The 15,473-nt window shown below is 42.5% G+C and overlaps 1 protein-coding gene across 1 annotated transcript in view; it reads left to right on the top strand.

Annotated features, from left to right (window-relative positions):
- The window catches only part of GALC (galactosylceramidase), a 33,538-nt gene that overhangs the window by 616 nt on the left and 17,449 nt on the right, over positions 1 to 15,473 (top strand). The window contains exons 2-7 of the mRNA XM_010188762.1: positions 945 to 1,013; positions 2,888 to 2,951; positions 5,549 to 5,662; positions 5,935 to 6,074; positions 7,521 to 7,559; positions 10,498 to 10,625. Of these exons, the coding sequence (XP_010187064.1) occupies positions 945 to 1,013; positions 2,888 to 2,951; positions 5,549 to 5,662; positions 5,935 to 6,074; positions 7,521 to 7,559; positions 10,498 to 10,625 (554 nt within the window). The remainder of the gene's footprint in view (positions 1 to 944; positions 1,014 to 2,887; positions 2,952 to 5,548; positions 5,663 to 5,934; positions 6,075 to 7,520; positions 7,560 to 10,497; positions 10,626 to 15,473) is intronic.

Below are 15,473 nucleotides of genomic sequence, written 5' to 3'. Positions count from 1 at the left end.
TGCCTCTGAGGGGAGCCGTGAGGGCTGGGGGCGCTTCTGAGCGGAACCATAAGAGGGGGAAGCTCTCAGGGGAGCCCGGAGAGGTGGGGAAGCTCTGAGGGGAGCCCGGAGAGATGAAGGGAGCCGTGAGGATTCTGAGGGGAGCCCTGGGGGAAGCTGTCACGGCTGGGGACCTGTGAGCGAAATCTCGAAGGCAGAGAGAGGGACGTGAATGGGGCTCTGTTGGGGAGGCCTGGAGGCCCCAGAGGAGCTGTGCGGGCAGTGGTCCTGGCGGCCCGGAGAGCTGGAGCCGGCCCCTGCTTTGTGCCTGTCCTCCGGCCAGATGCGCTGTGTGTTTTTCTTGTCAGGCTGTGGAGTGCCAGCCGTGCCCTCGGTGCGACTGGGGGAGAGCTAAGCCAGGGTGGGTTTTGTGTTGTAAACGTTCTTCCTAGCCACTTGTCTCTATGAATTTTAACATGCTGGGAAAGCCAATAGCCAGGTGTGTGTTCTCTTGTGCTCCAGCGAGTGGAGCTGTGAGATCCGGTGAGGTTGTGCCTGCTCTGGGACCTGCCGAGTTGCTTTCCTTGCCCTCCTGCCCCTGTGCCCTGGGAGCTCCCATTGCCTCTGGCTCACCAGTGTGGGGTGATTCGAGTCGAGTGGGAGAAATGGTGCAGGGAGGGAGCTGCGTTTTGCTTTCAGCGAGTCTCTAAGATCTCTTTGTCCTCTGGACTCTCTGCAGTAAATTGCAGGTAACCAGAGTACAAGGAATTGCGATCTGTGAAACCAGAAATGCACAGTTGAGAGGTTAGAAAAGAGTTTTTGTAGGGGCTTAGCTGAGTTCCTGGTGCTGTAATTAGTTCTGTATGTTTATTAGCTGTGTGCAAGTCCTAGGTTAACAAACTGGGGTATACTTAATGTGTTTGAAAGTTAGGTTTTAATATTTTCATGTTTTCTTTCCATTTTAGGCCACATCTAGGCTCCTGGTGAACTACCAAGAACCTTATCGCTCCCAGATTTTAGATTATCTGTTCAAGGTATAGTTGGTCTCACTGCTACAATAGCATCGTCCCATGCAGAGTTTCTTACTGTGCAGTGTTGAAACTCCTTTGGTTTATTCAGTACTACTTGACATTAGAGAAACTCCCATCCTGTAAAAAGCATCTACTTTAATGTTGATTTTTAACAGAACCTTAAATTTTAGCTGTTGTTTTTGACAACCCGCATATTGTTCAGGAGCCTACTTCAAATTATTATTAAAATTCCTCTTAAGTTTTCACAATATGTATTGAGAAACTACATTTCCAACATATTTTGGTCATCCATGTGGTCCTAATGAGGACTGAGTTGTTTTTGTGGCCAACGTGAGGGGTTTAGCTGTTCAGTGACTGCAGGAAGTGGCTCTTTGAGATGGTTTTGATTTTTTTTCTGGGTATAGATAGTCACATAATGTGAAAACGACTGGGTGAACCCTATCATTTCAACAGGACAGTTGCTCCAAACTAGTTTTAAGTATAAGTGTAGTTACTCTAGAGGGTACGTGAACACTATTGGTTTGTAAGCTGCTTTAGTTACACAACGTACGGTGAGGTTATTGCACTGGACAGGAATAACTTGTTTTGCTTTTGGCACTGTAAATTACTCTGCTGGAAGGGGATGTCCTGTCACTTTCAAGTAGTGTAATCCAGGTGGCTGGAGGGGAATAATTTACTGTGTACCTCGAAAAATTGGTTTTAAAGGGTAGAGGAAGGCATCATGTGTGACTGGGGATCAAAACAGTTTTTTGGAGAACAAAGTTGTGTGTTGCAAATAAGTTTTCTGAAGGAATCCAATAGGCATGTGGTAAAAGAAAATCTAGCTGAGAGATGGATTTTAAAGGAGTTTTTGGCATGTTCTTTCACCGGAACTTCTGAAGCTGTCAAGAGATCCCTGGGAGGGATATACCTTGCCTCATTCTCCTTGGCTTTTAATGTCACTTGGCTTTCATCATGGGCATGGGAGAGCAAATATGCTGAAGTTTACAACCAGAAATGTCAGGAAGAGAAATGGTGAATTGGGAATATTTGCTGCCTATTTAAAATCAAATTCAGAAATCCCAAACTTGTAAGCCAAGCAAACTACTAGCTATGCAGCTTATTTTTTAATCAAGCTGCGTTCTCACATCTTAGAAATCTTTTTGGCTGCCAAATTTATAGTGGGGTAATTCCACGGAGGAGGCCAGCTCATTAGTGGTTGTTAAAATAACCATTAGCTGTAACTTCTGGCTTGAGCAACTCTTAAGCCACTAATGGCTGCAAGAACATACTGGGAGTAGGTAAGCTTAAATTTTATGTTCTGTTCTACCAGTCAGATGCCAGGGGAAGAGGATACTGGTCTAGGTGGGCATTGGTTTTTCTAGTGTGCTGTTTTATTTCTCTCTTGCCTTTCTGTCTGTAGTTAGCAGATTATTTCTGACCCATATGCATGCTGTTTCACGTGCAACTTTACACTAAAGAACAAATTATTTGCCTAAACACTAACTTTAATAGTTGGATTTTCAAAGAAAACAAACTTGACTTCTAATAGCACAAAAAAATACTGCTGTGTTCCTCATGTAGCCAATGTGCTGCTTTAAGAGCACTTCAGTATTTTCTTGAGTGACCAGTTTAAAATTTGTACAGCTGGGGAGAAGTTCATGCTAGAAGAATGTTAATGGTGCAAGAGTTGGTGTAGCTGACCGAGGACAAGTGCACGGTTTATCTTGCTCCATTTCCTTTTGCAGCAGAACTTTGTATAATCTGTCATTGCATCTCTAGTGGGTGTTTAAAAAAATAGTTGGATTTCTAGTGTCATCTAAACTGTGCACTTATTTATTGCATTATTCTTGTGACAGCAAGGTTCTGATTGTTTTTCTGTCCCTCCTTTTTTCTAGCCGAATTTTGGTGCTTCTTTACATATGCTTAAAGTAGAGATTGGAGGTGATGGACAATCAACAGGTATGGATTTCGTGTGAGCAGAGTTTAACCTCTCGCTGCAGTGGTGCTGTAAGTAATGTCCTGCATGTGGCGCCTCAGCTGAAGTGTGGAGATGCGTTCTGCAGTTCCACTGAAGTTGCAGAAAAGCATAAACTATGTTGGTTAACTTGTAGAGGAGACATTCACACTGATTTACACTAATGCTTGCAGTGACGCTGATGTCTGGAGTTGGTTCTCACTATGGGATAGTTAACAGGTTGCATTTGAGAGCAAATGAGTTCTTTTTTTTTTTTTTTCTCCCCTCAAGATTAAGGAAGCTCTAGCAGCCTTCTGAATCACAGAATATGAGGAGTTGGCAGGGACCTGGAAAGCTCCCCCAGTGCAACCCCTGCCACAGCAGGATCACCAGAGCAGTCACACAGGAACACGGCCAGGGCTTTGGGTGTCTGCAGACAAGGAGACTCCACAACCTCTCTGGGCAGCCTGGGCCATGCTCCAGAACCCTCACACTCACCAAGTTTGGCCTCATCTTCAGCTTGAGCCTCCTGTGCTCCAGCTTGGGACCATTGCCCCTTGTCCTGGCATTGGACATCAGAGAGCAGAGCCTGGCTCCTTCCTCCTGACACTGCCCTTTGCCAATGGATCCCCAGGAATGAGGGCACCCCTCAGTCTGCTCTGCTCCAAGCTCAAGAGCCCCAGCTCCCTCAGCCGCTCCTCAGCAGGAGATGCTCCACTCCCTCCAGCATCTCTGTGGCCCTGCTGGACTCTTTCAAGCAGTTCCTGTCCTTCTGGAGCTGAGGGCCCAGCACTGGACACAAGATTGCAGCTGTGGTGTGAGCAGGGCAGAGCAGAGGGGCAGGAGAACCTCTCTCGACCTAATGAATTGCAGAGCATTTCTCAAACACCACTTTTGCCATACAAACTGTTGAGAACTTGTGAAGGACTTAGTACTTTATGTCTTAAAAGCATGAAAATGCGAAGACAGGTAGGCAGAAGCAGTTGTGGTTTTGGTTTAATGAGCTGCTGCACCTCACTGGAATTGCAGCTGACAGTAGGCACTATTTTATTTCTTTTTTTTTTGCCTGGCCACAATTGCAAATGTAAATGTCTTGGTGCAGTTTGCATAGCCTACTATATTTACACATAGGAGAAACTGTGTAGTAGCAGCTCGTGATCGGAACTGGAGAAGCAGTAACCAGACTGTGGTTTGAATCTTTTTTAAAGTTTTCTCCTTTTTTCCACCCCCCAGAAGTAAATCTTGGCCAAGTCTAGAATGGACATAAAGCAGACTCAGCTAATAAATAGAAAGCATAGCATCTGTCCTTGTGGCATTTCGTATGTATTTTTAAAATGTCTGTGTCTTTGTAGTTATGTACTGTTTTTAGTTTGTTTGGCTACTTTCCTTAAGAAAAATTGACATGGTGTAAAGTATTATCTGGGATTTAAGAGCTCGGTATTTGGTTAATAAATTGCTGATTAGAGGCAAATGGAGTCTCCATGCATGCACAGACCTTTTCTCTAGATGCTATTGCAGCTGGCGAAGGAGAGTATTACAAACTGGCGTGATGGCTTTCCAGGTTTTAGGAGAGCAATAAGATGCAAATGTCTTGACACACTGACCTGCTGCTCTTACTCTGACCTCGGCGGTGTGATCAGGAGTCGAAGTTTGGAATCTAATTGTTGGTTCATCTCTGACAAACAGAGCTTCCAAATAGTCGAGTGTTACAAGGTAAAAAGTCAGTCCTACTTTCTGTAATGAAATGTGCTGTTGCAGCAGGCTTCATTAATAACAGAAGATCTCTGGACCGCTAAGGCATGTAGTTCAGCATAAGCAATTGTTGCAGTTGCCTGCGCTGTTTATTCACTTTTACGTGCAGTGACTTCCCATGCAACACTGATTGTTTTGTACCGTTCTGGTTTGTTTACCTTTGCCTGAGGGAATTCGGTGCACAGCCTTCGTTTCCAAAAACACAGAACACCATGGAAACGAGAAACTAGACCTTTTACTATGAAGATAATAAGAAAACAAAATCTCTTTCCTGTCACGGGAAAAACTTCATGCCAGTTCCTTTCTTTAACCTGCCTGGACTTGCCTTGCACAGAAGCTACAAACTGTAACCTTTTGTTTGCTTTTCAGTTTAGGTATAACCTGCTTCTACAAGTGGTGGGGGTTTTTTATGTATTATTTTTGTTGTAGTTTTTTGTTTGGTTTTCCCCCCCCCTTCTGATCTTAATGCCATAACTTTCCTAGTGGTTGTTGGCACCAAGGTAATCATGAGTATAGTTTTAGTATTATCATAGCTAGGATTAGGATTAGGAAATGCCTAATAGTTAATCACATTGTGATGTTAAAAGCAGGCATAGTCCCTTAAAAGCAAAAAAAAAAAAAGGAAATTAAATTTATGCTGACTGAATTAATACTCTGAGAATGAAGCGTGGCAAGTCCTTTATGTTCCCACCCATTACTCATTTTGCTTTGCAGTACATACCAGAGAGCATGAGAACCACGCTGGAGATGTGTTTGCATACTATAGCAGTGAGCAATACGGAAAACTAGAACGTGTAACAGCCTGTGACACAGACCATAATTGTGAGCTGCCTGTCTCTTCCCTTCCTAGATGGTACGGAGCCCTCCCATATGCACTATGAAAATGATGAGAACTACTTCCGGGGCTATGAATGGTGGCTGATGAAAGAAGCAAAAATGAGGAACCCCAAAATTAAACTGATTGGTAAATTGCTTCAAGCTTTAGGATTTAAATTCTTTCCCCTCACCCCCCAGCTACATTATGTACCTGATCCTTAATTAGCACGTTAATTTTAATGGGCAGATGCTTTGATGTTGCAGTAGACAAAGTAAAATCTCTAGCATTTGGTAAGCTTATCTTTATGCTTGTCTCAAACTTACTGTTTTAGTTTGTTACAGCAGCACGGCTTGCTATTGAAGCTTACTGAGTAATGTAGACCAACCTCTTCCTCATTTGTTTTTCTTCTCTCTTTCCAGGATTGCCTTGGACATTTCCAGCATGGATAGGGAAGGGTGAAAACTGGCCTTACGACTTTCCGGATGTCACTGCTTACTATATCGTTTCTTGGATATTGGGAGCTAAACAGTATCATGATTTGGACATAGATTATGTTGGGGTCAGTAGGTCAAAATCTCCCGTATATTTTATGTATCTTCATTCCTGAGATCTTGGTCTTGTCTCTCTCTGTTGACTACTGAAGGAGGAGGATGGGAAGAGACATGGTTTTGTAATTGCAGTTCTGGCTTTTTCTGTTGCAAGGGGAAAGACAGAATTTACGTTGCTTTACAACGGCCAGTGAAGCAGAAGCAGTGTAAAGTGGGTAGTCTCCTGCCTTCCAAACTTTAGAACAAAGTTACCAGAGAATTTGAGAATTCTGAAATCTGTTTGAGTCTTGGGTTTGTCGTTTTCTGCTTGGGTTTCAGCAGTTACCAGCTAAGAAAAAACATGAGAACATCAGCTAACTTGACTTCTTGGCATAAAATATGGTTGCTGTTTTGTGGAAGGGCAATACTCCATTTTTACCTGCATTATTTATAGTAAATAAAGGTGCATGTGTTACAGTACGTTATAACTACTCTGTTACAGTGTAATATGGAAGAAGTGAACGCATGTCTGAGAAAAATGTCCTAATTTGGAGATGAGAGAAGCAGACAATATCATTATTTACTTTATGATGAAATGAGCCTTTCAGTAAGTAACTGGCTCACTTCTGAAGTCACATATTAGCACTTATGGAAAGATCTAGAAATGACAAAATCAGATGAACTTATCCCACCTGCAAGAAGCTGTATGTGGTTGGGTAATCTGTACCTACAGGGGGATTCACCTTTACTGGTGAGCGTGGGTCACAATGTTCATGTTGCAGTTAGGGGAAAAAGAAACGTTTCCGACTGCCTATCCTGTTGACTTGGGTATTTGGTAGAAAGGAAGACCAGTGTTCCTGCTTCTGAATTTTGAGCTGTGTTTGGCTTAAACACTCTTTCCATAAAAGACAGAAAATCCAGCAACAGAAATGAGATCGGTTTGTGTCTGTTTAAACTATGTTGGATCTCTCTTGTGATCAAGTATGGATGTATTCCTGTGTAAATTAGAACTGTAAGTGTCATTGAATAACCCCTGAAACTGCAGGCAGTCGTTTGATATGTAACTTATTCTAGCTCTCCTGTGCCAGTGTATGGCAACAGGGCCCATTCATTAGGGCAGCACCTTGAAGCCACAGTGTGTTTCTCAATGACTTCTATCAAACTGTAGCCCATTGCTACTAATGCCACGTGTAACGCTGGTGCCGTTGTAGAGCTCAGGCAGCTCTGGGGCTCTTTGCAGCAAGAAGGCCATCGGTAGACCTTAGAGACACATAAGCAAGCAGCTGCTTTGAACTTTCCTACAGAGTTTTCCCCTGAAAAGCTGATAACAAAACCAAGCAGAGCACTTTCCTCTGGTAAACTGAAACCATGGAGTTTGTTAATGGATCGTATGATCTTACATATACATAAGTAAAATTGTTCGTTAGGCATTGACGTACCCTGATTTTTCTAAATGGCTTTTTACTTTTCCTTTATAGATATGGAATGAAAGGGCATTTAATAGCAAATACATTAAGGTATGTATTTTTTTCTTTTTCATTTCTCTGAAGTTAAATGTTTGTCTTCATTTTCATATGTGAATGATTAGCTTGTCTGGATTTGCTCAGGAAAGGGACCTTAATCCTACATCTTCACTTCACTTACTGAACCCTGTTTCTTGTAGTTACAGGCATGGGTTGATAACAGGATCAGATCTCTATGTCTTTCTTTTGTGTCTGAAACTGTTATTTTGAACTTGAGGTGTGTTAGTATGTAAGTGTTTAAGACATTTTAATGGAAGCTCCAGTTGGTGCTACTCAAATCATACAAATTCATCATCTTTGTTAAATTACTTAAAATTCTATAGCAAAGTTCTAGTGGATGTAATACCCTTAAATTATTGCTCCAAAACTCCAGGTTCTTATTTTATGGAAAAGGTAGAAATCTCCAGTTGTTCAGTACGGGCGTTATAAAAGCAAAAGCAAATGGAACTGAAAACGCTTGTGCAGGTTGGAGTAAAAGCAAGTAAGGTGGAAGGTAAGTGGGGAAAAGCTTTTATTTTGAGCTGCAAGTTTAATTTTTTCACTGAGCAGGTGTTATGTGGCTTGGAATGGATACGAGACTGAACCCTTTGTAAAAATCCTCACAGAAGGCAGGTCTTCAGTAAATAAGCCACTCATTTCACTGTATTGCTGATTGGCTCGCTTTTAAAACTGGCTTTCTGGCTTTCTGCATATCTTTGAAAAAGAAGAAGTGTTCTATGTTGCTCAGTCCTGTGTCATGTCACCTGGAGGCTTTCTCATCTGTTTGTCTTGGCCTCTTCATGTAGAGAGAATGAATGTGGAGAACAAACTGAGTGTAGGTGCGGCATTCTGCTTGTTAGCTTTTCACATGCTGGTGAATTGGGACTAAGCTTTTGGCTTCCAGAGCTAAACATTCAGTTTAAAATTTAAATCTTAAAATAACCCAAATATTTCCTGGAAAGTCTCAGCCTTTCCTTTGCTGTACATCAGCTGCCATAAGGCTTTTTATTTAACACCAGTTTTACCATTCATTCTCTTACGCTGCGGTGTTGTGTGGCATCCATAACAGCACAGTGGTTCTGTTTGCAGTCCACCATTTGAGAAAGGTCTCTTTCCTGCAGTGTGCTGTCACACACCAAACATTTTCTGTAATGTCTGACAAATACATGACCTAGATAAGCTCTTGGCTCTCTTCTTACAAGTAAGAATTGAACAAGTTATTTTAGCTACTTCATCCACTAGGGTGCTAGTTATGCTTCTCAGTAAGTAGAAAAAGAAATGATGATCCTAATGCTTTAAATTCTTGTTCAAGAAGATCCTATTCTTCCAATTATCTTTAAATACTGTCATCTTAAACTAACTGTACAATTTAGGGAGTATCTGTATAAACAAGAGTACTGGATGTGAGGGAACTGTACGCATATGTTCTTATGGAGCACATTTGGAGTGTCTACAGTTCAGTGTCCTTGATACTTCACCTTTCAACATGAAAGTTCTCAACCTTTCTGATAACTTTGTTTTTCTGAACCATCTCTGGGGTCAGGCACGCTACAAATCTACGGTCTAGATAGCTAGAAAGCTTTACAGTCAAAGACCTTACTTAGTATTTCTACCATTATTCATTTTCCTCTGATAAACTTCATGTTTCAAAGGCTTCCAGCAGCTGAGCAGAACTTTATTGCTCCTTTTGCTCTTCTCAATAAGCTTGTTGTCCTTTAGATGTAGGTTTTCATTGTCACCAACACTTGGCCTTTGCTTTATGCCTTTATTTGACTACATGTCAAAATAGAAATGCTGCCCATTCTCCTTCACGTTGCTGGAGGGCTATTACGAGAAATTATTGAAGGGTTCATGCCTACTGATCTTCAAAGGGTTGGAAAAGTCTTTCTTATACATGCATGCATACATACAGCACATCATTCCTCTAGATCCACGATTGCAAAAGGGATTTTAGACTGAACTGAATCTTCTTCAGATGCAACTTGATGTGGAAGCCACTGAAAATGCCTTTTTAACTGAATCTTCAGAGAAAACATGCTTGTAGAACACCAACCCTGTGTAGTAAGCCTGGTTCATTCTTAGGTGTTAGTGCTGGGTATGTTTTCCCTGGGTATATTTTGTCTGAGAAGTTCCATAGGCAGATGTGAGAGGTCTATCCTCTTCGAGGGAGAAACAGCGAGGAGAAGCTGGAAAGGCAGCATAGGAATTCTCTTCTGCTGGCATCTTTGAATTCACAGTTGACTGCCCTCAGTTTTGTTGTCAATATACAGTTCCAGTTTTATGCATTGCATTTCTGGAAATTAGTGAGTCGTGAGAGCCAAGCAGTGGGCAAACATAAATATCAGATGCTTACAACATCAAGGATGCTTTTGTTCGGTAAAATACCCTGTGAAAAGAATGCTGCCTCACTTGAAGAGGAGGGATGTTAAAGATTTCCGTTGTAGAGAACTGTGTGATTACAAGGTCTCTTCTGTCTTAAAACTTCTTTTGGTGTCAGGGTAACCTTCACTTCTGCTCACTTGTGGAGGTATGTCCACTTCCACATTCCAGCTAGTCGTCATTTTTAGACAACGTGAGTGACTTTACACATGAGTAATGAATCTACCACAATGGACTGCATACCCGCAATGGCTGGAATGTGTGTGTGGAGTAGGTACATGCACACGGGGTCTCAAAGGTAACCCAAGTGATGAGAAGCCCTTTTTTGTGTAACAGCTGTCTGAATGTCATGGATAACCCTTCAGTGATAAAAATACTGACCGTTACCTTTGTCTCAGTTGTCATTATGGCTCTCCTTTGAGAAGTGAGAAATTTTCTTCCCCATCTTGGTCTGAAGACAAACGCTTCCACCGACTCTGCTGACTCTTCCTCCTTCAGTTTTTTTTCAGTCTTAAATTTTCATGTTGCCTGGTTGATGAAGGCTGTGCTTTAAGTGGTGTTATCTGTTACTAAGGTGCTTCGACAATCTTTGGACAGACTGGGTCTAAGGAACATTGGCATCATCGCTGCGGACGGAGATTGGAACATTTCAAAGGAGATGGTATTTGATCCCTATCTTAATGATGCTGTTGAGGTAGTCGGGTAAGTGCGGGAGAAGGGAAGAGTTTTACACATTGCTTATTGCTCCATTTCTGTAAGTCTTCTCTGTTTTGAGAAGTCATATATTCTTATTTCATACTTCCGAGCCATTCCCAGTTTTCTCATCATCATGTACAGTGGTTCCTGATTACATTCTCCTGTCTTCCTCTCCTCTTTTGGTTCAGTGTCAAGTAACCGTACCACTCTTCCTTCATTTATTTCAAGTGTTCAGTTAGGAGCTATGGTTTAGGCTTATCTTAGCACTAGTGAATGACAGGAGGCTTCCAGCTAATCTGCACTGCATCTTTACAGCCAGAAAAGCCTCAGGACTGAACTCTTGGTCTGCAGTCAGTTTTCATTGCAGTTGAACTCGACCTTCCCGTGGTTGCAGCATTCCCTATTACACATCCTTTGCTTGAGGTTTTTCTGTTCGTGTCCTAAAGCTATGAGTTTGTTTGTTGTTTATCCCTGATAACAGCATTAGAAGCGTGCACACTCAGTGAATTGGGAATACAAACAAGCATCCAGGGTTTGTTTTTAAACTGGTGCAGCCATCTCATTTTAGCAGCTAGGCACGGCCACTGTTGTAGCTGTAGCAGATGACACCTTGACTGTTTGCCTGCGCTCTTGCTCCACAGTGCACATTCTTGCTCCCTGGCTTGGTGCTTCTGCTGCTGCTCTTGCTTTCTTGGTTATCTCTGATCTCTCAAAACTTATAAATAGGTTTTTAAAAATTACAGCATGTTTCCGGTGGAAATAACCTGTATATGTGGAAATTGTTCACTTTTGTTACGTTGGTTAACTCGCTTTCCTCTGTTAGCCCCGCTGTGATGATAAGAACATGCTTGTGGTCACTAATGTACCTAAGAGGGCTTTGATATGCTCATAATTGTTTAAAGTAATGCGTGGTTAAAAGGTTACAGCAGTTCAGTTAAGCAGGGATTTTATAAAGAAACCGCTTTCATAGATAGCAAACTTAAAATCCCTGATCACCTGGAGGCAGCTGCTTGAGAAATAAGAATTACAGTGCCAGCCTTGAGTAACTCATTTGGTTTAAAAACTTACAACTCTCTTAGGTTAGGCAAGACTTGCACCTCAGCAAGCTGTAGCGCATTAGGAAATGTTTCAGTTACGGTTTCCATGCCAAGGAAACTTGCAGAACGAATGCACTGGGTGTGTATTGCTCTTATTTCTTGCAGAGCTTGGCTGTAAGGCTGGCCGTATGGGGTTTTCTGTAGCCTTTAGCACCACAGCCGTATTTCAGTTGCTCTTTAAGATGAAAGTTCCTTTTGTCAGAGGTTTTTCTGGAATGTCTCACGGATTTTTTTCCCAACTCCCCCACCCTACAAAAAAGGTAGAGTTAGGATTTCCTGTACAGAGGTGTCGTCTATCAAGAAATTACGGCTAGTGCAAATGAGAACACTGCATTTCTCAGCCAGTGCTGACTTGAAGGCAAAACTAGCAAACAGAGTTCTTGCTGACCTAGCGAAAGATAATAAATAGTATTTAAGTGTCTGTCCTTCAAATGCTAAGGTTCAGAAAGTTGCTCAAAGTTCTTGGTATCTGTATTTCTCTCAGATAACTGTCTGGTTTCTGCAAAATCAGCTGGTCAATCTGTTTTCCGAAATATCTTAAATTCTTTTCTCAGAAACCCCGTCCTCTACATTCTTCTGTAATCTCCTTTCAGGTGTAACCCTCTCTGTGGCTTTTTCTTACTTCTGCTTTGGAATGGAAACCTGGGTTTAAATTGATGTTGTTTTATTTAGAAATTCTCAAGGTAACTGAAACGAGTGCCTTGCTATCAATCCACAAGAGGTAACCGACCTTTTCTTTCTTTGTGTTTCCTTGCATGTTCTTCTTTCCTTTCTTTCCCACATCAGGTCATTTTTACCTTGATACCATTGCTCCCTGTGGAGCTTTGTCCGTGTCTACAGTGTCATTTTGCAATCTGAAGCACATCTAAGGTAGATTTAAGGTTTCTGTGTCTGTTTTTTCTGTCTGTTTTTCCCCCTGCATGTTTGCTGTCTGCTGGCTTGTGGTTTGAGAGATGGAGGACTTTACCAGTTACTATCCATCAGCCAGAAGAAATCGTATTCATTTCTAGTTGGTGTAGCATGAGCCTTTTCTAATACAGTAATCAGATAACAGAAATGATTCCTGCCATCTCAGGTTTGTTTTCCTGTCTCCTAGAGTATGTCGTTAAAAAAGATAAAATCCTGGTAAGTCTTAATGAACGAAGATGATGAGATGATGGACTTGAGAGCTATTGGTCAACGACTGTGACTTTTATTAATTGGTTCTTGCTTTGTTGATTTGCATAGTTAACATAATTACATCTTTAGAGCAGTCATTAGTCCTATGATCCAGGAAGGCTTTCTCAGTTCTAGAGGAAGAACAAGTCCTGTTCGCTGTTACTTTTGCTCTTGGCTGTAGGAAACATTTGCTGTAAGAGAGAGGAATTGGCTTGTCCAGGGCAATGCTGAGCTGGTGGAAGAATAAAGAGGAATTATAGAGAAACTCTCTTCTGGATTTCCTTTATGATTTTGCACCATGCTGCTTTTGACGTCATTTTAAACAGGATTTTTGTATTCTGGAGTTCAAAGCCCCAGCTAGAAACTTAATTTTGGATTTACGCAACTGATCTTAAGACATGATGTTGCTCCAGTTTAAACCAGTAGATTGTACTGGTAGAACAGCCTTGTCTTTAATGTCTTATTTCTGGGGAAGTTAATTCTGTCCAGTGATGGATGACTGACTTGGTTTGCATAGGACCTCTGGAGGTTGTCTGGTTGAGCACCCCTGCATCTGCAAGCAGGTGCAAGTAGACCATGGTGCTAAGGCTTGTTCAACTTCAGTATCTTCACAGCCCCTTTGGGCAGCTTATTCCACGTGTTTGACTATGCTGGTGCACATCCCCCCCACTTTTTTGTCTTCTTCTGTTATTTTTTTATACCAAATGGAATTTTCCATCAGTCGAGAGTCTGCACTATTGCAGGGGGTTATTCTGTCATTGTGTTTGCATGTGTTGAACTTGATGAGGCTCCTTTCAGCCTGTTTTTTCCAGTCTGTGAATCCCCTCTGAATACCAGCCCTCCTTTTCAGGATGTAACCAACGTTTTGGGTTAACCCCGTAGGCAGCTCAGCAGTATTGTCCCCAGTGTCAGCTATGGGGACATCGCTAGCAGTCTGCACCCTGGTTGGACAGTTCTGCCCCAGAAGTCAAGGTGTGTGACATCCACTGACTTCACCCTGCTCACACAGGTAGCTATCTTGTTGGAGAGGTGTGCTTTGCCCTTGGTGAACCCATGCTGCCGTTCCCAGTCGTGCTCCTGTCCTCCTTGTGCTTGGTTTGCAGACAGACCTGCTCTGTGACCTCCCTGGGGACTGAGGCTGCATTGATGGGGCTGTGGTTTCTCACATCCTCCTCCTTCTTGAAGCCAGCCATTAAAACTGACTTTTTCTCGTCATCAGGAACCTCCCCGGTCGCTAACTGCTTTAGCCTTTGTAGTGTGTTAGGTCTGCAAAGCAGACACTGCCTTGTCCTAATGCAAGATGTAACAGGGAAATGCAGTGCAAAAGTGATGCTGATATTGTGTTCAAAGTGGTGAAGAACTTGGGGCAGGAAATCTGTCAGGCTGCACATCGGCTGGGTCAGATTCTGATCTGTGGACAAAAAGTATCTCACAGCACTGCTTCCTGCAGGCAGTGTGCTCTGTTGGAGAGGTTATGGTGGAAATACACAATGATTTGAAGGTGGTCGTGCCTTCGATGTTATCTGAACTTGAAAGTACAGCAAACACTGTTAAGGAAACCTCAGGACTTCAAGAAACGACATTTTTAGGTGTTGTCTTACATGACATTTTAGATCTGTTTCATTGACTTTCAAGGCCTTGAAATGTCTCTCGGGTAGCATATGGTGATTGCAATGTTAAAACTTGAAATAAACCACAGTGCAGTAACAAGATGTGTGTGTGTTTGGGGATTTTCTTGTTTCTTGCATTGGTTGCGTTTACAGAGCTGATCTCACTTGTGTTGCTCCACTGTTAAACTGACATCGTTCATTAGCAGGGAGAACAGGGGGAATCAGCTCCTTTTCTTAAGGAAATCTTTGCTGTGCTTTCACAAGCTACAGTTCAGTTGCCCCTGTGGTCCTTGCAGCCTGACCTTCAGCGCTGTACAATCTAAGTGGCTGATGTATAAAACAGAGTATCTTGTATGAAGTGTGGTGTGCTTTGTCTGTAACTTTGTCTGCAGTTTTGCGTGTGTATGAAGGTAAGACCCAAATGTGTTTTGTTGTTCCTTTTGTCGTGCACTTTGGGGTTTGGTGCGGTAGAGGAAGAAGGTGACTTCTTAGGAGGCATGCTGTGCTTGACGGTCTGCGACACTTGGTTTGGTGTAACAGTTGTTATCCACAGTGCAAAACCAGAATTGGAACGTGATTTAATTGTGAGCTCGGTTCAACTAGAGCTGAAGGAGATGCTGCCTTTCCCAGTATGAACTTTGACCGTTTGAAAACCAGTTTGTTTACTTGTCCCTTCTCTCTGTTCTTTGCTCTCCTTTTTCCCCAAGCATTTGAGATCCACCTTGGATAAGCACGGCCTGCAGCAGGTGAGGATCATAGCCAGCGATAGACTGTGGGAGCCCATTTCCTTTGTCTTGCTGCTTGACTCTGAGCTCCACGGAGTGGTCGATGTCATTGGGTAGGGGGTTCTCTCTTTTTATTCTTTCCTGGGGGTTTGCTCATAGCTTGTCTTCATCTTGCTTAGTTTTAAGTAGCACAGCTAAAGCGTTGCCTCTCTCTGCTGTTGCCTGCGATGAAAGGATTAATTCTATAATCTTACTAACCCACGT

Source organism: Mesitornis unicolor, unplaced genomic scaffold (assembly GCF_000695765.1).
Source record: "Mesitornis unicolor isolate BGI_N332 unplaced genomic scaffold, ASM69576v1 scaffold3920, whole genome shotgun sequence".
Classification (NCBI taxonomy): Eukaryota; Metazoa; Chordata; class Aves; order Mesitornithiformes; family Mesitornithidae; genus Mesitornis; species Mesitornis unicolor.
This window is presented reverse-complemented; position numbering and strand designations above follow the sequence as displayed.